Consider the following 23,185-nt stretch of genomic DNA (forward strand, 5'->3'; position numbering starts at 1 on the left):
CTAGAAGACACCGTATCCATCGGCGTGGCGTGTGGCTACGGCGAAGGCGGGGTAGCCCTCGTAGGTGGTGTAGGCTGTCAGGTCCTGACCCAGAGACACGGCCTGCTTCAGCTGAGAGGCCACCGCAGAGGAAGGGGGGCTAGCCAAAGTATAACCTGAGAGAGGGAGGGGGGATAGGGGGAGAGAGAGGGGCCAGAAAGAGGGGGAGAGATCGAGAAAGTGAGAGAGAATCTCATATCACATGTGACTTAAAGAGATACTCAACCCCCAAAAAATCAGAGGGATCACTCAGCAGTGGGTCATGTCAGTTTTTCAAAAAAGGGCGGGCCGTAAGAACGTTCTTAATATATATAATATAATATAAGAAGTTAAGAAGGCTCCAAAGAAGAGGTTAGCTAAGACAGAGCCTTAAGAAAATAATGTTTCCTAAACGTGTTCTTAATGCCCTTGAATGCAGAAGAATATCTGAAAATGTCAACTAACTGACGCAAATAATGACCAGGCAATGACCTGGATAAAATCAGACAAATAAGACAATGAAAACATAAAATGAAATCATATGACATAACTTGGTGCCGTGAATGGGGAAAATAGATATGCAAGGATAGCAGTAGTTAAAGCCATGCCCACCAAACATCAACAGCTCACTGATTAGAGGAATATATAGCCTACGGTAAAACATTTAAAACACAAGTAACCATATTACATAGAGGAGAGATTTTCAAGTGTTCCCCAATTTGAAAACACTAAAGGGTGCATGAAAGAAAGGAAAAAGGGGAAAACACAATAAGATGAACAGTGCACTGTATTCATATCTGCTTTTGCCTGACGCAGCTGGATCTGCGAGCGTTTCGTCACTAAGAAGGTGTTAAGAACGCTAAGAAGCTTTTGGGAAACCCGGCCCTTGTGTGTCACTGTGGTAGAACAGATTATATAGGCTATGCTACTGTGCAAACTGCAAACCAATTGTTGATGTTCATTCTGAATTGGTATATGGTAATGCCAAAAGAGAAAAGGGGGAGATAAGAGATATTAATTTGTTCGTTCGTTCATTCATTCCATAAGGACAAGTGTCCTGCATGTAGCTCATATAAATTATTCGTGTGTGTGTGTGTGTGTGTGTGTGTGTGTGTGTGTGTGTGTGTGTGTGTGTGTGTGTGTGTGTGTGTGTGTGTTTGTGTAGTGTTTGGTGAGAGTTAGCTGGTTTGGTGAGTTAGTTGTGTAGTGAGAGTTAGTTTCTTGGTGAGAGTTAGTTGGTTTGCTGAGAGTTGGTTGTTTGGTTAGAGTTACTTGGTTTGGTAAGAGTTACTTGGTTTGGTGAGCGTTAGCTGCTTGGTGAGAGTTAGCTGTTTGGTCAGTTAGTTGGTTTGGTGAGTTAGCTGGTTTGGTGAGAGTTAGTTGCTTTGGTGAGAGTTAGTTGTTTGGTGAGTTAGTTGGTTTGATGAGTTGGTTGTTTGGTGAGAATTAGTTGGCTTGGCGAGTTAGTTGATGTGGTGAGTTAGTTGTGTGGTGAGAGTTAGTTGTTTGTTGAGAGTTAGTTGGTTTGGTGATAGTTAGCTGTTTGGTGAGAGTTAGTTGCTTTGGTGGGAGTTAGCTGGTTTGGTGAGAATTAGCTGTTTGGTGAGACTTAGTTGTTTTGGTGAGAGTTAGTTGGTTTGGTGAGAGTCAGTTGGCTTGGTGCGAGTTAGTTGTTTGGTGGGAGTTAGTTGATGTGGTGAGAGTTAGTTGTTTGGTGAGTTAGTTGTTTGGTGAGAGTCAGCTGGTTTGGCGAGAGTTGGCTGTTTGGTGATAGTTGTTTGGTGAGAGTTAGTTGCTTGCTGAGAGTTAGTTGTTTGTTGAGAGTTAGTTGTTTGTTGAGAGTTAGTTGGCGTTGGGTACGGACCTTCACATACCTGGGAAGGCGACGGCGGCAGCAATGCCGGCGTCAGCAGCGCCCTCTGTCTGTAGACCCATAGTCTGCAGGGTGTGTTCAGCCGCATGCACCTTTGCCTCCTCCACTGCCGAGCAGAGCTTAGCAGGGGTGAAGGGATGGCTGGAAGAGAGGGAGAGAGATTCAGCTGTGATTGGAGGACTCAACGGGCCACGGCAACATTTTGGGAAATTCGCCATCTTCCCGATAGTAAGACGAGAAGATAGATCTCCTTCTTTTCTCTGTGCGGGTAGTAGAAAAATAGTGAGCGGTAGTTAGCTTAGCACAATGAATGGTAGTTTAAAATGCACTCCTTGCTCGAGCACCTGGCTAGAATGCAGATTTCAGCTAAAAACATGGTGTAAATGGCATCTTTTCAAATCAAATCTCAGGGCTTGTGCAGAATTTGTTTATGCATTACATTACATTATGTCATTTAGCAGATGCTCTTATCTAAAGCAACTTTTTTGAAGGAATAGAGCATCAGAATCAGATTAACTTTATTGATCCCAGAGGGGAAATTGAGTCATGCTAGAGTTGCTCACCCTCAGGCATGAAAAATATAAACATCACTCATTGTAAAAGGAATACGAATGTATCGTAAACAATCAAATAGAATAAAATAGAAGTTACTTAGCCTATGTACAGTCACAGTGTCACAAGGATATGTGCATTCTCCAACAGTCATTCTCAAGTACCATTTAGTAAGTGAAATATCTGAGGTACATACTGTATTCCTTATATAGCGCAGAGTATCTATCTATACTATAATTGGAGTATCGTCTGTCTCTCTCTCTCTCTGTCTCTCTCTGTCCTTCGCGTATCTCGAGAACCGTTGGTCGGATTGACTTCCAAATTCGGGAGTGCGCTCAGGGGGACCTGATGAGTGCAGTGCCTTGTTTTCATGCGATTCGGATGCAAAACACATTCAAAATTAATACATTTGTGTTCCATCAAGCGTGTCCTTCAAGCCCCAGCTGATCCGGGCTAAGTGAGAAAAGTAAACACTGCTGCAAGTATGGTCGTTGAGAGTGAATGGTGCTGTAAGTAGGGTCGTTGAGAATGAGAGAGCAGCATGAAAGGAGCAGAGAATGGTAGGAGAACATTGTAAGCTGAATAACGTCGCTGTCACGGCAGGACCCCGAATATCAATTTTTTCAGATTTTTATTTTTTGTCATGAATCAATGTCATTGGTCACCCTTCACGTCTCTGTGTGGGTTTTACCAAATGCAACCAATGGAAAAGCATTAAAACGAGCTTGTGAGTAATTCTCGTAACGCCATTCGCCTGCAATCTGTCAGTCAAACCTCGAAATTCCTCCCCTACCTCTGTCTGTAGCCCCCACGCAGGACACTAAACCCGGAAAAGTCACACGGCAGACGTGCTGTGTATTTCTGATATCGTTTTGTTTAATCCTGGCTTCCTCTGACGTGAATAGATCAATAAAATGTTTGTATGTTGCAAACTTGTTTTAACATGCCAACATGCAAACAAAACAGAGTAAAACCTGGCCATTTCCACCACTGCTTATGGATGAGCATCATCTGCTGCATGCCATCGAGAACCGTTGGTCGGATCGACTAAACACTTTGGGAGTGTGCCCTATTGTGCAGTGCAGTGCCCTATTTTCGTGCAATTAGCAGTTTATCTTGATAGCCATTCATCTGATTGACTTCAAACTTGGGGAGTGCGTTGCTGGGAACCTGACATTGAAGAGTGCTGCATTTTGTGCAATTCGGCACAGCGCCACCTACTGGCAACACAAAAAGTGGTTTATCTTGAGAACCATTCATCCAATTGACTTCAAACTTGGGGAGTGTGCTCCTGGGAACTCGAAGTAGTGCGGTGCCGCATTTCATGCAATTTGGACTTATTCCAGGACTGTCTGTATGTCTGTCCTTTGCGTATCTCGAGAACCATTTGTCAGATCGACTTCAAACTTGCGCTTAGGGGGACCTGACAGAGTACAGTGTGTGTGCGGGGGGTAAGCGCCCACGGGGTGGTGCATGGTGGAACGGGCACTGCACTAGTAGTAATAATAATAACAATGAGTAAGGTGCATCCAGTCAGTCAAGTGAACAGCGTGGATTATTGCACACATTGCTGTATTTAGCAGTCATTGCACATTGAGTTTTATTGCACAATCAGAGTAGGCTTTGATTTATGGACGGGTGGAATGAGTCCAAGGCTACCTAATTGACTGCCTCAGAATGTCTGTTGCTCTGAGGGAGGAGTTGAAGAATTTGATGGCCACAGGCAGGAATGACTTCCGGTGGCGGTCTGTGGTGCATCTGGGTGGGATCAATCTTGCACTGAACGTGCTCCTGTGTTCGACCAATCTTGCACTGAACGTGCTCCTGTGTTCGACCAGCACGTCATGGAGTGGGTGGGAGACGTTGTCCATGATGGAACGTAACTTGGACAACATCCTTCTCTCTGATACTGCTGTCAGAGAGACCAGCTCCTGCCCCACGGCGTCCCTGGCCTTGCGGATCAGTTTGTTGTAGCACTTGTAGAAAGTAGTATGAGACGGAATAAGTGACATTAGTTGGATTTTTTTAAGGAGAAGATGGAGAAATATGTTAGTTCAAGAAGGGCCCAGGTGTAGCCAGAAAAGGTGTGTTTTTAGTCTCCGCCGAAAGATGGGCAGTGATTCAGCCATCCTTACAGAAGGGAGTAGCTCGTTCCACCATTGTGGCGGCAGGGATGAGAAGAGTTGCAATCAGGATGTAAGTAGATAGTAATGATTTTTTATTTTTACCACACCGTGCAATTCTGGAATATTTAAATGTTGGACAAAATAAAAAATATAAATGTACTATATGAATTAACACCGTAACTCTAAAGCACATTTTTCGAAAGGGGTATAGGCTATATAGATCCCGCAAGTAGAATGAGTTATAAGGATGATTGAGAACGGAAACTTTGGAGACTGTGTTACGGCAAGCTTGTGCATAATATTTTAAGATCCCGGGACAACGCCAATGTGTGGGATATGATTATTTACGTAAGTTGTCTTGTTTACTTTTAAACCATAATAGGTCGGAACATTGAGTGGTCGGACTAAGGGGAGTTTCGGACCAGCGACATGTTACCGCGTAATGACCTATCCAAAAGGAATTTCTCCGCATTGTGCTGCGCAGCATGGAGAATACTGGTGCGCCAAGCGCAGCGCTAAGGGACCGTTCGTTATTTAGGGAAGGGTCCACTGGAGGAAAATAGGGGAGGGTCATCCTGTTTTAAATTTAGTCTGAGGGAGGGTACACTCTCTTTAATTTGAGTCCAGGGGAGGGGTATACAATTTTGATTCGATAAAAATATATACACTTTTTTTTTTTTTTTATGTTTGCTTTTCGGACTTTAACAACTACTGAGTTGCTTCATTTACACCCCTCCTGTCCAAACTGTTTGGTATGTCCCGGACCGGTGCATTGTTTCTCTTTGGCGGTCCTATCTGTCGATCCTTGTGCTTGGCCTATCCAGACAGTAGGCGTGTACAGTATCTGGTGAATCAGTGGCACTTTTCTGGTGATAATACGGAAGTACATTTCCAGCGCGAATAACCCACTGGAACAAAGTCGAGCAAACAAACAGACATGGCATCAAAAAATATAGAAAGGACGAATGTCCGTAAAACCAGCTATCTGCACAGAAGATTAAGGATTTCGCTGCAGTCTCTCTCTGCTGTCGATGTTCTTGTCAAATTCGAAGATGCTTTGGACAAAAAGGAGGACAACAAACTGAGAGGAATCAAACGAGTGCTGGAAGAGTTACTGCTGCCTCACAACAACGGCGACAAACCGTGTGGATGGCTTAATTTCAGTTTTGCCTTTGAGTTGTTTTCTTCTTTTTTTGAACGTGAACACATTCAAATAGAATGGGTTCGGGATTGCCTGTTAAACCAATCACTCGGCATCCCTGTTTTAATCTATAGGACTAAAGCAGGACAACAATTTACTATTCTCAATGATGGGACAGCGGCAATTGAGAGCTTTTTTCTACACCTCGTTGAGGACGAAGAAAAGGAACGGGATGAGGAAATGGCAGACGACCTCACCGCTGAACTGGTGCACAGGGCTATTGAGTCAATGGTCAATGGGCTGCTGGTGGGGTGTATTGCAATTATAGAACATACCCGCAATTAAACCAAACAGAAAAGAGACCGCTATTTAAACACAAATATTGATATACACAGACTGAAGGGCACAGCTTTTTATTTCAGAGCACACCAAATCCCTCCAGTGACCCCCCCTTCTAAATAACGAACGATAAATAAGAGCTGCTTTTAGGTGCTCTTAAAATTGCGTGCACGCAAAGAATTTGCGGCATGCTGACTAAGCATTTTGCGGGGACACGCCTGGTTTGGCATGGGGCACGCCTACCCCATGCACCCCCAGTATAATTATATACTATAATAAGGTAATAGCGCGGCAGGCAGAATACAAATTTGCTTGGGCACGCCCCCAATTTGCATTGCGTGCGTCGTTAAATGAGCACAAAACAAGCACAAACGCAAAATAAATGATAAATTATGCTCCAAGGAACAGACCGACGTGTTGAATTTGGCAGTTTAATCAAGAGTACGTGTAAAACTGTGGACAAAGTGCAGGGGTATACAGAAGCAATCAAAACAGATCTGGCTCCAGCACATGGCAACTCATAACAACAGAGAAGAGAGGAAAAATTTATATTTTGGGGTGAACTGTCCTTTCAGCTGGTTTCCACCTGTATTAACATTCTTCTGGTATATAGTTTGAGTGTAAATGTGGTAGTAGCAGCAGTAGTATTATTAGTAATAGTAGTGGTCATGCTCTTACACATTGGGGTACTGCGTAGCTAGAGCAGGTATTGTGACTTTGTAGAGGAACAGCTGTCTCTGGTCCGGACCGATGGCAGAGTGCAACTGATACAACGGCTGCCCCCAGCTATTTTTCTGACACAACTCCTCCAGGACCTGAGAGACAACAGACAGACAGACAGTTTTTAGATCAATAGATGGATAGATAGAACATTTACTGTACTAAGCTAAATTAACCTAACCTTGCTTGCAAGATGGATAACCTCGCGAGATCAAAAGAGATTCTCTCGACGTAATCCATCTTGCCATGCACAGGCAGTTAGGATGATTGGCCGAACCATGCCGGCTCGACGAATCAGCGGCAGCCTTAGGCGGGCTTAGACTCGTCTGGGCAAGTAGTGGGTACATGGTCTTTGTAGTTCTTTTCACTCGTCAACATGGCTGCCGCCGCGGAAGTGATAGACAGTCTGAATGAAATTGAATGTAACGTTCCCAATTCTATGTATTCAATTCTAAAAAACGACCCTCAACATTTGGGAAGGCTAAGACACACAACTAGTTCGTTATAATCGAACGTCATGCTTCGAAGGCGACTTTACGACGATGAGGACGGTGAGGACTCAATCAATGATAGACTACCACGGAGATCAGGCACAGGCACCTTCCTCCGGTCGCAAACGTGACGTCAGAGGCATGGCGTTCTGATTGGTTGAAGTTAACACGCACCAGCGGTGATAGACAGATGGGTCATCCAATCACCTGCCAAGTAGCTTGGAAAAAGTGCCCGCCTCCGTCAGCGGGTCGGGTTACTGCATTCCCAGATCGACTGGTTTAGTGAAACGTAATGTGGAGCTAAACCATCCATCTGGCAGCGTCAGGTTAAAATTAACCCTGAAACTACTGTATTTCCTCTAATAGTGGCCGCGTCTCCGATAATGGCCAGGGCGTTGTTAACACGAGCAAATACAGGCGAGGAAATCAAAAACAAAGGAAAAAACAATGCTGGATACCGCTAAATTCCTGGTGCCTGTTATATAATGTAACTGTAGTAACATACAAGTGTCAAGAACATACAAGTCTAGGGGCGTCCGGGTAGTGTAGCGGTAGATTCCCTGCCTACCAACACGAGGGTTGCAGGTTCGCGCCCCCGTGTTACCTCCGGCCTCTCAACTCTTAAGAAGCTTCTTTGTTGGGAAACTCATGTCTTTCATATATCTTGAGAACCGTTCATCCAATCGACTTCAAACTCAGCAAGTGTATAGGGATTAGAGCAAAAAAAATATTCTGTCTGAACATTTTTCCAGGCCTATTTTAGCTATGTCTGGCTTTTTAAAGTGTGTACACACTCATTTCACTCTAAAGTTCCCAAACACCCAGTAATGATGCATAAATTGTGTTCCAGGCTGGATCAGTTATAGGTTCCAACATAGACACATTAGTGACTATAATAAATCACAATTAATGATGTTGTTTTTATAAAGTTAAAAACAAATAAAAAATAAAAGCTTTCATTCAAACTAATAAAATATATAATATTTATTTATGTTTATTGTTGTATGTTTGTTTTTCTATGGACCACGAGTCTGCAATAAAGGCCTCATTCATTCATTCATTCAATATACATAGGGGCTGTAATTTTTGTACTTTTCACATTTCATATCTGACTCCAATTGACTGAAATCCGTCATAGAGACTGAGAACTTTAATCCCTGTCGTAGTCTCACAAACTAGCAACACAGGAAGTGGTTTATATCCACAACAGTCTGATCAGTGGCGCCGACAGGATCATATTTCATTGTACGCACAAGCAGTACTTCTCCTACACGCCCCCCTCCGACACACACACACACACACACACACACACACACACACACACACACACACACACACACACACACACACCTATGGAGCATGCTTGTATTGGTGAGTTACCTGTGTATTGGTCATTTACCTGTGGAGCGTGCTTGCTGGCGGTCTTCAGGCTGATGTTGGCGGGGTTGATAGGCGTAAGCTCCATGCCCGGCAGCAGGTCGAACAGCTTGTCCTCCGCCCGCTTCGAGGCTCCGCCCCCTCCACCACGGGCCAGGTAGCCCCGCCCACCCAGCCCCCGCACCCCCGCTGCCCCTACAGGTACAGTCATGTAAACTTCTACAGGAGACCGAAAAGGCAGTGACATCAATCAAATCAGCGGAAATCAACCGCAAACAACAATCACACAATTATCCAATCACAGCTCAGTCCCCATATCCTGTAATGCTATGTTGGTAGCCATCAGAGATTGGAAGTAACGAAGTACAACTACTTCGTTACTGTACTTGAGTCGGATTTTCAGGTATCTGTACTTTACTGAGTATTTATTTTTCTTTTTTACTTTTACTCCCCACATTTTAACAGAAATATCTGTACTTTCTACTGCTTACATCTTCAAAACAGGCTCATTACCTTAGCTTTTATAAACGACAATACACTCCTGTATACATCTTTAAACATATTTGGAGGGGGTGTTTTAAGTTTAATAGTCTTCAAATTATTTTGTGAGTTTCAGTTAGCTTTGCATGGAAACAGCTGGTAGGAATATGTTTTACTTATATACTTTCTTACATTACAGAGCCTATACTTTCTTAAAGTATACTTGAGTAAACAAGTTGAATTAGGACCAGTCTCCTTTTTTTAGACAAGTAACTGTACTTATACTTAAGTAAAGAATGTGTGTACATAAAGAATTTGTGTACTTTTTCCCATCTCTGGTAACCATGTCCCCTATCCTGTAGTACTATGACAGTAACCATGGTAACAGGCCTCCCAACATGCAGCCAGGCAAGCTTCTCCTCTGCATCATTTCATCATTTGAGTGATTATTTCTCTTCCAGGTGATTTATATCATGATTCAATTCCAGTTTATATGTGATTCCCCAAGGATTCAGTCCGATTTAAAGTTTCATTAAAAATAAGCTCCACTTTGGACTCAATTGACTCAAGTTGTGATGTTGAGATTATGAAGTAATACAAATATAAATATAAAAGGTCTCCTCACCTCTGACAGACGGCGTCCTGATCAGACCTCGACCTCCGATGGGCCCTTTGACTCCCGGGAAGCGGAACTGACTGGGTATGGCGGTGTACGCCTGGGGGGCGTAAAAGACCGGTGCACCCAAGTATGCTGCCGAGGGGTCATATACCTGGAGGAGAGGAGAGAGACAGAGAGGGCGGGCCTTAACCAGTGTAGGAAATTAAAAAATATATATATCTTAGGGGCAACTTAAGTGAAGTTGTGGACCAGTGATGTCATTGTGATGTACAAATGACATCACTGGTCTACAGCTTCACTCAAATCAACTCTCAATAACTGGCAAATTAAGTGAATGCCTGCAAAACAACAACTAGAACATTCAATTGGCTTTAAAGGAAGTGTTTTAAGCTGGTTTAAGTCCTATCTATCAGATGATTTCACTTTGTGCATGTTAACCCTGAATCCTCCATGCGTCGAAAAGTTAGACATGGAGTTCCACAATGTTCCATGCTTGGAAGGAGCCCCCAATCTGCACGTGCACATCCTTGATGTCCAAGTGCTCTTTTTGTCCACGGCTGATATTATTGTCTTTGAGAGACTGTAGCGGCCTCATTTCTAAAGCTATGAGTGAAGGTACTGGTAAACTAGAAAACCTGAGGAGGAATCCATTGCTACCAAGCATGACATGCTAGCCTGTTGGGAAGTGGGCTAAATACCGCTCCAAAGATAGACTAAATTTTGGGGAGGGAAAAACAGGCATAGCCATATTCAAAGGGGTCCCTTGACCTCTCACCTCAATATATCTGAATGATAATTAGTCTACGCCCTAGACTAATTATCATTCTCACAGAATGAGAGAAAAAATTACCCAACCTTAAACTAATTGCAACAGAAATTATTTGTGTTGTATTCAGCTCTTGAAACCTTCCAAATTAACATACTAAAAATCCCAGAAAATCCCAGTCGTGGAACATTGTCAAAATTGGCATTGTCTCCACAAAGGAGCTGATGTTTTCGGTGCTGTTTGTCTGTTAGCAGGAGGATTACGGCAAAACTACTGGGCCGATTTTCATGAAACTTGGTGGAAGGGTGTAGCATGGGCCAAGGAAGAACCCATCACATTTTTGAGCGGATCCGATCCGGGTCGGGGCTAGGGAAAAGGGTCCGTTGCTAGGGATAGGAAGGTCGTGGAGAGTCTGGATTCGAGAGCTACTCAAGCCCATGACAGAGCCACTCTCCCCGGCTTGGGAGAGTGAAGAGCTCCGTCCGAGCATCCCCTCTGCCTGGAACACAGCGGCTCGTGCTCGCGCTCTAGAAGGCAGGCGCCCACGCACTGCTGCCTGGCTGGCAGAAAGTGCCCCAGACTCGGTGTGATAATCCTGTAACATCATTTGAGCTTATTCAGGTAAGATATTAATAATGTAATGACACATTCAGTGGGAAACTGTCTATAATGAAGACATGTGTCAAATATGACAACGTGGTGGTCAGTATTTTACAGTAAGAGGACAGCATTTTTTTCATTTCCTGAAAAGTTGGCGTTTTAGAGATAAGTGGTTGTCATAGGATGATATATAGGCTACTGTAAGCATTGTAAGTCAAATGATCACGATGTAGACATCAAAGTGAATCTATGAAAAAAAGTGAACCAACCATCTATTTATATAGCGCCAAATAACGAGATATCGCAAGGCAGATTTTAAGATTAAATACTAGCTTCTCCGACAACAATGCTACAGCCAGTAATTTGAAATTTGATATCCTTTGCAGACTGTAATTCATTTCTGATTTTATTTAGTGTTTTGGCTATGTGCCTTTGTGCGCTGTGCGCCTTTGTGGGCTGTGCACCGGTGCAACACACTGAAAGCTTATTGCACCTAGCCTAATTAATAAACACAAAGCGCATGATGTTTCTTTTCTTTTCTACTATATAGCCTACACTTCTGACCTGCTTGAGGGATTGTGCCATGACCATGCAGCAGCCTATGTCACGGCGACCTGCTCCAGCACCGTGCAAACTTCACCAGCGGTGAAAACTACAATCATTCCAGCCCAGCTTGTTTTTACCTGGCTGCAAGAGAGATTTCCGCTTAAGGAGAATAAAGTTTACTTTAACTTGAGCTTGTTCCCTACCTGGGCCCAGAGCCACAGGTTTGAGGCCTACCTGTGACAGAGTGTAGGCGGCAGCGTAGTCAGCAGTGGGCAGCAGAGACCCGCCGCGGCCGCCGGTTCCCCGCGTGTAACGGACATAACTGTCCTTATCCACCGGCTTAGCCAGAGTCACCTCGATAGGAGAGCCGTCTATTACCTGGAGACAGAGAGGATCATTATTTCTAATTGCCTCTGTTTGATAAGTATATTTGCTCATAGTACCAAGCCTCCTTGTTTTCCCATCTGCTTCTGTGGGGCGTCCTTCTCCTGGCCTGTATTTGGGGCAAAAAAAGAGAAAAAAGTAGAAGCAGAAGGAATGGAGGCGAAAGAGGGACGATGTGCATCTGAGCTGAGGAAAGAAAGAAAGAAAGAAAGAAAGCAAGAAAGAAAGCAAGAAAGAAAGAAAGAAAGAAAGAGAAAGAAAGAAAGAAAGAAAGAAAGAAAGAAAGAAAGAAAGAAAGAAAGAAAGAAAGAAAGAAAGAAAGAAAGAAAGAAAGAAAAAAGAAAGAAAGAAAGAAAGAAAGAGGCAGACAGACAGACCTTGCCGTTCAGGGTGTTCATGGCGCTGATGGCATCTTCTCTCAGGGCGAAATGGACAAAGGCGTAGTCTCTGATCTTCTTCACTCGCTCCACCGCTCCTAAACACATGCGCGCGCACACACACACACACACAGACACACACACAGACGCACACACACACACAAACACAGGCACACACACACGCACAGTGAAAAACAGGAAATATCCACACTTCAGCCGACGAACTAACCGAAACCGGTGCCTCTCAGAAGTGGGACTGAGTAAACATGTAAGAAAGAAGCAATGTGGAGCACACGGTCAAAGTTGAGCAATAAGGTGCAAGCAGATTCACGTTTCGACACACACAGCTGTGTCTTCCTCAGAGTCAAACAGAGATGTGGCATAGATGACAGGTTTAAATACTCCCACCATGAAATAAACAAAGTCTCTCATTGGTGGGGCAAGGTTAATACGTCATCAACACACAGCCAATGAAAAGTTACCACATAGCCTACTCAAAGGACAAAAAAAGTGCAATACATGAGCAATACATTAAAAGTCAATAAAAGCAGCAATAAACAAAACACAGAATCATGACAAGAAACAGGATAAACTGTTGTCTTCATTAAGACCATAAGGCTCGATAGTGTTCAAGGTGAAAATCCAAAAGGCTTCTCTACGGAGGAGTTTATTCACAATATCGCCCCCTCTTGGTGGTGGTGGGATTTCTTCAATTCCCCAGAACTTAAGAGAAGGCACGGAACCATGGTTAGCCTGATCATAGTGGCGTGCCATGGCGTAGTCAAAGTTTCTAGTCCGAATGGCAGTTTTATGTTCAGCTATCCTAGCTTTGAGGGCGCGCTTAGTTTGACCCGCACACACAGTGACTCTCCTTTCAAGTCACACATAAAAGCCATCACCACCTTCTACCACCTCAGAAACATCTCCAGACTCCGGCCATCATCCTCAGACTCTGTAGCTGAGACCCTCAGCCATGCCTTTATCACCTCCCGTCTGGATTACTGCAATGGAGTCCTGTTCGGGGTACCCGGCAAAGCCCTGGACACTACAGGGTTCAATGAACTGAACTGAACTGAATATGTGCAGAACTCAGCTGCCAGGGTTCTTACTCACACCAAGCTCTGGCAGCACATCACCCCCACCACCCGTCCTGAAATTTGAGGTCTTCAGACAATGACTGCGTTTACATGGACTTGAGTATCCCGGTTATGAGGCTTATCCTGCTTTTGATCATATTCGGGATATGGCGTTTATGGAACACAGAGGAAGCAGCTTATTCATATCCCTGTATACATGATAAGTACTAGTATCCCGGTTACTGATTACTGCATGCTACTTGCGCAGGCGCCTGTGATCTTTACAATACAAACCGGCTTCATTATTATTATTATATTTTCGCTTGTATTGGCTGCTTGTGAAGACTGTGTGGGATTCCCTTGGATTCCGTCTTCACGGTGGTCTGTCCCCGTTTGCGTCACCGTTTGCGTTGGTCTGTCCCCGTTTCATTTGAGTCACAACACCTTCGTCCTGTAGTCTGTATACTACAGACTTGAATAGATCAGCATTTCGATGCTTTCTCCTATCTAAGCTGCCAAGTATTTAATTCTTTCATCACCGAAAGACAAAACTCTGCAAAACTCCATTTCCTCATCGCTCCAGAAGTGAGACTTGGCTGAAGCCGCGCCTGCACAGGTAGTCTGCTGCGGTCAGAAAGCAGGATAAGGTGTATACATGCAGCGCAGTATCCCGGGTTCTTTCGGAGTACTCCAGCTAGCATAACCGGCTTTCTCAAAACCGGGATAAGGGCTTAGGCTATCCAGGTTTCTGAAACCGGGATATGATGTTTACATGCGCAAACACAAAAACGGGATACTCCAAAACCCTGACAGTAACCGGGATACTCAAGTCCATGTAAACTCAGAATGGCTCCTCTCCATCCCCCACTCCGACCTGTGAACCTTTGGAGACAAAGTTTTCAGTGTGGCGGGCCCCACCCTCTGGAACTCTCTCCCAGCAGAGATCCGCAATGCCCCATCCTTGGACACTTTCAAGAACACCCTCAAAACTCACCTGTGTAACAAAGCCGTTCGCCTCTAGTCAACTCTGTTCATTCTGTTCTTGTTTTGTTTGTTTATCATTTGAAATTGAGACTATTATTAACCCCTGTGCTGTTCAGCTATTGCAGGCAGGTCTGGTGCATCACAGAGGAGGGACAGAGGAGGACGTTCGGCATTGAAACGTTAGCCCTCTACTCTGCACCTCAATAAAAGGTATCTAAATGGTCCGAGCTGCTCCAGATTTTTTCATACCCCGTAGTAGTATTTTGTAGTAGTTGTAGTATTTGTAGGAGTGGTATTAGTCAGTACCTGGTTTGAGGCTGTTGAACTCCTTCTCTATGCTCTCCTCTGTGGTCTGCAGCATCAGGTTCCTCACATACAGGATCTTCACTGTCGCCATGGTATCCTCATCCACCTCCACCTCAGGCTCCGCCCAGTCCACCGCGATCGCATGACCCCAAAGCTGGATCCGCCCTGAGAGAGAGAGAGGGAGAGAGAGCGTGAGAAAGCGAGAGAGGAATGCAGCAGCAGAATCACCAATGACTCAGCATTGGAGACTAAACTGTGGAGCCAACATGGCCGCCGCTGGCCAAAATCTTTATGTTCGGTTTGGCTTTGCACTCAGTGTTACGTCGACATCGTCTTCTGTTACTGGAACCAACTAGACAGATAACTGTCTAAATTAAAAATAAAAGTCCTTGTTTCTGCTGAACAGAGGGGGTTTTAGAGGTGGCAGTCTTTCATTATCATAACTAGTTTAAATTGGCTTTTGTTTGGCTTTTGTTTGAGTATCGGCCAATCACTCGCGCACAGCATTTTTAAGTAGCCACAAGGTGCTTTGTTTCTGCCCTTCCTTCTATCCACTCCCTGAGGAACAGAGGGACTTAAGAGGACTGCTAGCTACAACACGAGGCTGACAGCTACAACATGAGGAGCGACATTGCCGTTATGGCAGTCTATCACTTCAGTGATTCAGTGATTCAGACATCACTCAATCCACAAAGCAAGTAAATAAGAAGCGAAGGTTTAACCGAACAAACACCACCAAGACAGAATTGGTCTGCCAATGGAACACCAGCGTTCCACCTATGCTACCTGCCTTCACTGTTGGTAATGAACAACTGTCAATACCATCATTCAAATATCTGGGGAGCATTCTCTCTGAGGATGGTGGCATTGACAATGACATCCAGAGCCACCCCAGCAAGCACGGACGGACCCGGACGAATCGAGAGAGCCCAATCGGGGCCAGCTCAAGTCATATCATGACGAGTCAGATCAGGCCCAAGTATCACTATCCAATTAATTTCACTCACCACTGAAATATCCATGAGGATAACTAAATGGTTGCAATCAATCACGTATTTCTCAGCCTGGGCTATTTTTTATCCAAAATCCGAGTGATCAGCAGTTGTGGACATCTGCTGATTAACAAACTGTTTATTCGTGGAGGTGGGACTACGAGGAGATGAATTGCGGGGGAATCCTGCAATTGTCTCACTTGCATATCATGTTGCCAGATTGTTTTGAAAGAGAGAAAATACACTGCGAGGATTCGCACTTCCCGGATCAATAGCTCATAAACGAAGCGTGTACTGCACACACGACGCCTCCCCATCTTAGTAAGGTAGACAACGAGCTACAACCTCATTTTCACCTAAATGAACGATCCTCCGAGGACCGAGCTGGACAAATAACATTGGTCTCTATGTGCTGCGGGCGGTGAGGCAAGTGCTTAGGGACCGTCAGACTTGACGCCAACGTTTTAAATAACAAGGCCAGGTCGAAACCTGGCATAGCCCCGGTGCATGGTATCGTCACGCATTTTTTCCAAAGGTGGGTTGTATCATTTTAGATAGTTATTGTCATGCTAATGCCTGTGCAAGTGGTCATTTTTCTGATCAGTTTGTTTTTAAGTACTTATTTGACATATAAAAAGGGATGATTGACAGCTGTGGCAGCCAGTCTCAAGCCATCATCTACAGGCTACAGGCTCTTCACCTTATAGATCTGTTTTAGATAGAGAAGACACTGCTTGGTAAAACAAAAGGAAGACACTGCTTGATCTGTCTACCAGACTGTATATCGATGGACCGCAATAAAAAGGACATTGTTTTGAGAAAGCTGCGCGAAGTTGGTTGGGGACTTAAGTAAGTTCAGAAAATAATGTGTTTTATTAGTTACTCCAGCTACGTTATCGTTTATTTTAATACACAATGGTTTTAATGGAAGCAGACTAGCATTAACCGCTTGTCTGTTTTGCCGGTTTTTGTCGGCTTCATATTACTCTAACCTAACAACCGATAACGATAGCTGGAATAACACAATAATAGACACATATTTTCAGAACTTACCAGGTTTTCCAACTACCTGCATATGCCAGGAAATGTGTTTTATAATGTTAACTCCCGGGTCTAACCATAACATGGGGCCTACACAAGTGTACACAACAACCAGCCAATAGCTAATCGCTAACGCGTTAGCGTTAGCTTACAGACACTGGAGGTTTTATTTTTGGTATTAAAGCAATAAACGTTTTTATATAGATATCTCAGGGAAGTGCTTTGACTGTGGGGATGTTCGTTCAATCTTCACAAGCTCCTCTCTTAGCTGGATATACAGAGAAGAGACCAGGCAGGCTGGCTAACATTGTGTAAAACAGAAGGAACACACTGCTTTATCTGTCTACCAGACTGTATATCGATGGACCGCGTTAGCTAGCTAATTAGCCATGTTAGCTGCCTCAGTAGGTAACGTTAGCCTATAGAGAGTATTTATCGGACGTTTATGTTAGCTACTCCTCAAACCTGCGGGTGGAAATGGTTTATGCGATGCGATGTATGTTGAAGCAAGACAACGTTTTAATGTACCTTGAATTTGACAAATTACGACGGGTCGTGCTCACGCAGATCTAAGCCCTGGCCATCCTAGGCTCAACGCGAGACTCATCAGTCATTCGGATGAGTCTTGCGTTGAGGCTATGGCCATCTGTATTTTTACAAACGCCGAAATATTCCCATACAGCCAACGTTTTTAGATGGGGGAAAGTTCAGGGGGGTCCTTGCGTTCTCCTGCTTTATCACACACACGGTTGTAAACACACAGGGACAGCTCCTCACAGCTCCTCTCTACTGTGCGTCTGGCATGCAGCAAGGGGGAGGGGCCGCGTAAGCTGCATTCTGCAAAGCGACCTGGGCACGTTGTTTTGGGGAAACAGCTGATACCGTGAGGAAGGTATGACGGCAAATCTTAGTGGGGCAGCGGCGCCCTCTAGTGGCCGGCCGCCATTTAGTCGCCAAAAACGGTGCATAATAGTCTTGGCGACATGCGGGAATGTAAGGCCCCTGGTGCATTACCAGCACCGGGGCCAAAAAACAAGTTTCTACCATAATCCTATCGTATACTGTACGGTAGGCTATGTATTATCCGTGTCTCATAGCCTGTTTGTGCAGGAGCATTGGCAAACAAACGTACAGGCTGGTGACACTTGTAAATTTTGAGGGGACCCTCAATGATTCTTCCAGATTCAGTTTTGAATTAAATTAGCTATCATTTTTAATAAAACTGTCCCGACTCCATGGATGTTATACTGGTATAAAAATAACAAGGGGTCCATGTTTTGAAACAGTAGGCTATATTACTCCAACCTACAGCAGAATATTTCAGCGAATAGTTAGCGTAGCGGTAGAATAGCCGGCCTGTAAGTTGTAGATCCCGGTCGTACTATATTTTTTGAAAATGTAACATAAAATTGTTAATCTGGACATAATTATAGCTTTATGTATAAAGTTGCTGAATATACACTGTGTACATAGCAGAATAACTGAACATGCCCATTCATGGTAACGGTCATATTTCGACGTCAGCTTGACGTTCCCGCATAGACGTCTAAATCATCCCCAAATCACCCTGTGATCTGGCCTAGTCCTGAACGTCACTGGAACACGTCATCACAACGTTATCATGACGTAATTTTGCTTGCTGGGACATTAAACAGGCATCAGCTCCCTTTGGGAGACTTAAGTGCAGAGTCTTCCTAAACAAGAACCTCCATCTCTTCACAAAGGTCACCATAGACCAAGCGGTCTGTGTCACCATACTCCTCTATAGCTGTGTTTTGGAGTTGCGCCTCGCATATCATGACACATTTTAAATAACATCTATTTGATCAAATTTTTTGTTGTCTACTCTGTGCTATAGAGGCGAGAACACTCTGTCTCAGAGCTCGTTTACCTCCAGAACAATCTGGTATGTAAAGGTGGAGTTACTTTTGTAATCGCAAAGCTGACTGAGTAGCGGCTAGCTGGGTTAGCTTTCGCCTAGCCAGCCAGGCTAGCCAGTTGGCCTGGCTAACTGCTGGGTGTTGGTTTTCCCGTAAGAGCCAAGAAATCTCTGGATCAGTCAGAGCTTGCAAATCTCTTCCTCTTGTACCCGGTTTGTGGACCTTGCCCATCAGTGAGTGATTTTACCGAAGTGGTTTGTTTTTTGGAACTAATGCTGGCTAGTGATAGCTACTGGCTATGAGCTAGCTGCTTCACCAGAGGCTTTGAAGCTCCAGATAATCTGCCTCAATTCACTTTTGCTTCACATCTTACAATACTGGACTACAATATCAACCGACCTGGACCATCTTGAGGACTATATCGAAGAGTGTTCCAACAGACTCTGCATCATGGGCAATCAAAAAGAGCCCGTAATGCAGCAGAGACTGAGCTATCTCCACCCTCGTCTCCAAAACCACCGTGCTGCTCTGAGGTAAGGGACATACTCACCTCCATCGACAATAAACTCAGTAACTGGTTGCCAGAATAGCACTAATTGAAGTACTGCATACGTTTCAGGCCATTCGTCGTAGCCTCAAATACAGTCAAGAGCAAATAGACGCACTGTCTAAGGAAAACAAATCACTTAAAAAATCTGTCAATACAATCTCCACCCAACTTACCTCTGGGGGGGGGGGTTGGACAATTTTCTCGTTTTTGGTTTAAAACGGAAAAAACAAAAATCAATTTGTTTTTTTGGGGTTTAAAATGGGAAAATGGTTTATACTTTAGGAGCTCGACATTCGTTTTTAAGTGGCCTGACATGGAAAAAAAATAAAAAATAAATCAAGCCACTTGAAAACGGCAACAGTTTGCCCGCAGGCCATAGTTTGGCCGCCCACCCCTACCCTAATGTTAAATGTGTTGGAACCTGATGTGTTTATCTTTATGATCGTTCCTCTTACCGAGTCCCTCAACTTATCTTATCACCATACAGCTAACAGCTGCTCATCCATTGGTCGGTGACCCAGAGACACAGGCTGTGATTGGCTGCTGATAATACAGCCTTTAAGTAACTCAACATTTTATGATGTGTTTCCTTGTGAGCTGCTTGACTCATTATGGATTAAATGTTTGTACTTTGGCTGCTCTAAAACATTGTGTTAGTGTTTATTAAGTGTGATTGGTCAGTCTCTATAGCAATAGACCCAATTCAGAGCAACCATTTTGAAGTAGTAAAGCAGGTGTAACCAATAGGCCTACCATTAATGATGGTTCCATTCCATGTAGATGTTCCAGTACCAAGGCCCTCCTTAATGTTATCAGTTCCACCTGCTCTACTAGGTTCTGATTGGTCAGTCTCTATCCAACAGAAGTCTTTATTCATCAGATAGCTTGTCAGTATGCTGTGATTGGTCAGTCTGTAGCTAAAAGTAGATTGGAGCTCTCTTTCCATTGGCTATGATTGGTCTCTAAGTGTTCTCAGTAACACATATTCTGATTTGTCAGTGTCTGTCTGACTAGTGTGAATCTCTTTCTCCACTTGTTTGTCGGTATCTCAGGCTGTGATTGGTCAGTCGGTGTGTGTACGTGGCAGGAGCCAGAGGATTGAGATAGTAAGAGTTGCGTCACCTCCATTCACTCCAATGGACCAGTCTTTTTGCTCACAATAGTTCCAGGAAGTAAGGTTCTGGTAGAGTTGCAGCAGAATGGACTGTTTGTGATATACTTTGAAAGGATCTCTTCTATATTATCAGCTTTATTTTATGCATTCAAACAGCCCACCACGTACTTCCTGGAACTATCGTTGGAACTAGTTAGAATGGAGCTCATAGCTACCTGAGTCACGTGACGATCAAGCATTTTGGACTTCCGTGTGCGCGACTCTCTTGTCAGTATCTCAGGCTGTGATTGGTTGGTCGGTGTGTACCTGGCAGCAGCTTGCGTCGGGCCATGGCAGCGGCACGGTGGCTCTCATACTCGACAAAGGCGAAGCCGCGGTTCTTGGTCTTGTCGGCGGCGCTCGGGTAGACGATGACCTGGAGCACGCCCTCAGTCACCTTCCTCATCTCACCCAGGATCTCCTCTCGCTGCTTCGTTTTGGGAATCCCCCCCACAAACAGACGGCAGTTATCCACGCTCGCACACACGCCCAGGAGACGGCCATTCCTGCATGAGACCAGACATAGAAAAAAATGCAGAAATAAAATAAATATTAAAATTTAATTTAATGATGGGCGTCCGGGTAGTGTAGCGGTAGATTCCCTGCCTAAAAACACGAGTGCCGCAGGTTCACGCCCCTGTGAAAAGAAGCGGCTGGCAACTGCAATTGTGTCGGAGGAAGCACGGTGCTAGTCTACGACTCTCCCCAGATCGGCAGAGGGTGGAGCAGCAGGGGGAAATTGGCCAAGTACAATTAGGGAGAAAATGGGGGGTAGAATCAGGAAAAAATTAATTAATTAAATGTAATTATGAAATAAAATAAAATAAATATAAACATAAAAAATAAACATTAAATAAAAAAGTAAAGTAAATACATTAATAACATAAAATACATATGAAATCAAATACAATTTAAAAAATAAATACCAAAGAAATTAAAGAAATATGAAAAAAAGAAAAATGTAAATAAAATATTTAAATAAATAAAAGATAATGACAAATGAATGATTAGATGAAGGGACTTATATATTATTATTATTATTAGTAGTAGTATTATTATTATTATTATTAGTAGTAGTATTATTAGTATTAGTATTAGTATTACTACTACTACTACTACTACTACTACTACTACTACTACTACTACTACTAGCGGAATACCCGTGCAGTGTATCGAGTGTACATGTTAGCCCAACCCATATGGACTGTGTGCTGGCAGACTGGGCAGCGGGGACAGACATTTCCGCATCCTGAGACTGATAAATGTCATAAATTAGCTCCCCAACCGATACAAAAACATGCGCAGATACCCTAGGTGTTTAATGTACAGTATATACAAAGAACTGCTGCAATCGGATTTGTGAGACACGCATTAAAAAATCACGGTTTGCCTCTCCCTGGAGCTGCAGGGTCGCTCCTCCGACAGCTCCTCAATTCTCCTCAACAGGCAGCCAGCCTGCCGATTCTCCGCCCTTGGCTGATTCGCGCAGTGGAGGCTGTGGAGCCATTGTGCAGCATGGCCAAGTTCGGTTATTAATCTGCACATTCGGCAATGAATCTGCCTTAATTACATAATTTTAAAATCCGTCTCCGTACACAGCACCCACATGGGGTACACCTGAAACTACAACATGTTCATGTTCTCTTCAGATATTTTCAGATACATCACTGTAACCTCTCAGTTCTGCTCTTTCCCTTCTTTACCAACTCTGCTTCCTTGGGAGGAATTACTGAATCATTCACTCGATCAGAGATCATGCTGTATATCTCAGATTTACTCCTCCATTATGTCATTTAATAACAACTATGTTGTGAAAGCTAAATCAGCCTGGGAGGAGGAAATATGTATTGAGTTCTCTGATGATTGGTGGGCTGGAGCAGTTCATAGGGTTAGCTCTACAACATCATGAGCTCGGCTGGGTCTCATACAATTCAAGGTGCTGCACAGGCTGCACAAGCCAGACTGTCAGAAATCTATCCCAATGTAGATAACAGATGTGGCAGATGTAGCCACGCGCCTGCCAACCTTAGTCATATGTTCTATTTCTGTCTTAATTTCTGTTAATTTTGGGACATATTCTTTAACCTATCCGACATCTTAGGAATCGAGCTGCAGCCGTGTCCCCTGATTGCTATTTTTGGCATTCCTGGTATTATTTTAAATTTGCCACTGCGTATCTTCCGTGTGCCACATCACCTTACCTTTGCCACATATGCTCTTTTATACAGGTGCGGCAGCCCACACCCAGCTAATACAGCCTGACGAAGACCAGCGAGGTTGAAACGTGTTGCGTTTTGTTGCCCGTGCTATTTTGTTTGAAGATGTACATTGTTAGTAAACTTGTTCAGGACACTTGTACATTACTTCTACATTAAATCATGATCCTAATATCCAAGAAGCTCCTTTTTTTCTATTTTGAAGATATTAAGCCTTAAATTTGTAAGAGGGTGTGGCCTCTCAGCTAAATTGTCACAGCTTTATAACCGATTTACAAAAAAACTTTGGAAAGATGTTCAGATATGCCTCACTATGTGTGCCAAATTATTTGTGATTCGACCAATAAACGGCAAACATGGGCGTGGCCTACCGCAATAACGACTGTAACTCCATACCTGTTTGTCCAATGATCACGGAACTTGGCAGATATATCAAGGAGGCTGTACTAGTCAAAATCATCAGTTTTGTCATCATTGGTGAAAGTGAGTAGGGTCTATGACGTAATGATGTAATCGCGGTAAATCAAGCCCATTCGCATAATCGGTCCCAAACTTCTCAGTCTCATCTGGAATGGTAT

At 43.9% G+C, this 23,185-nt stretch overlaps 1 protein-coding gene across 2 annotated transcripts in view; it reads right to left on the reverse strand.

The window, feature by feature from the left end:
• a1cf (apobec1 complementation factor) overlaps positions 1 to 23,185 on the reverse strand; it is a gene marked incomplete at both ends in the record, with an annotated part of 30,620 nt that continues 7,435 nt past the window's right edge. Inside the window, 9 exons of one of the 2 annotated variants that reach the window (XM_083635442.1) lie at positions 1 to 155; positions 1,893 to 2,032; positions 6,728 to 6,864; positions 8,660 to 8,832; positions 9,743 to 9,887; positions 11,883 to 12,026; positions 12,410 to 12,507; positions 14,776 to 14,940; positions 20,659 to 20,897. In XM_083635442.1, the coding sequence (XP_083491568.1) occupies positions 1 to 155; positions 1,893 to 2,032; positions 6,728 to 6,864; positions 8,660 to 8,832; positions 9,743 to 9,887; positions 11,883 to 12,026; positions 12,410 to 12,507; positions 14,776 to 14,940; positions 20,659 to 20,897 (1,396 nt within the window). Of the gene's footprint in view, positions 156 to 1,892; positions 2,033 to 6,727; positions 6,865 to 8,659; positions 8,857 to 9,742; positions 9,888 to 11,882; positions 12,027 to 12,409; positions 12,508 to 14,775; positions 14,941 to 20,658; positions 20,898 to 23,185 lie in introns of both variants that reach the window. The other variant, XM_083635441.1, reaches the window with a different exon arrangement.

This window comes from Poromitra crassiceps, assembly GCF_964638095.1.
Source record: "Poromitra crassiceps genome assembly, chromosome: 4".
Taxonomy (NCBI): Eukaryota; Metazoa; Chordata; class Actinopteri; order Beryciformes; family Melamphaidae; genus Poromitra; species Poromitra crassiceps.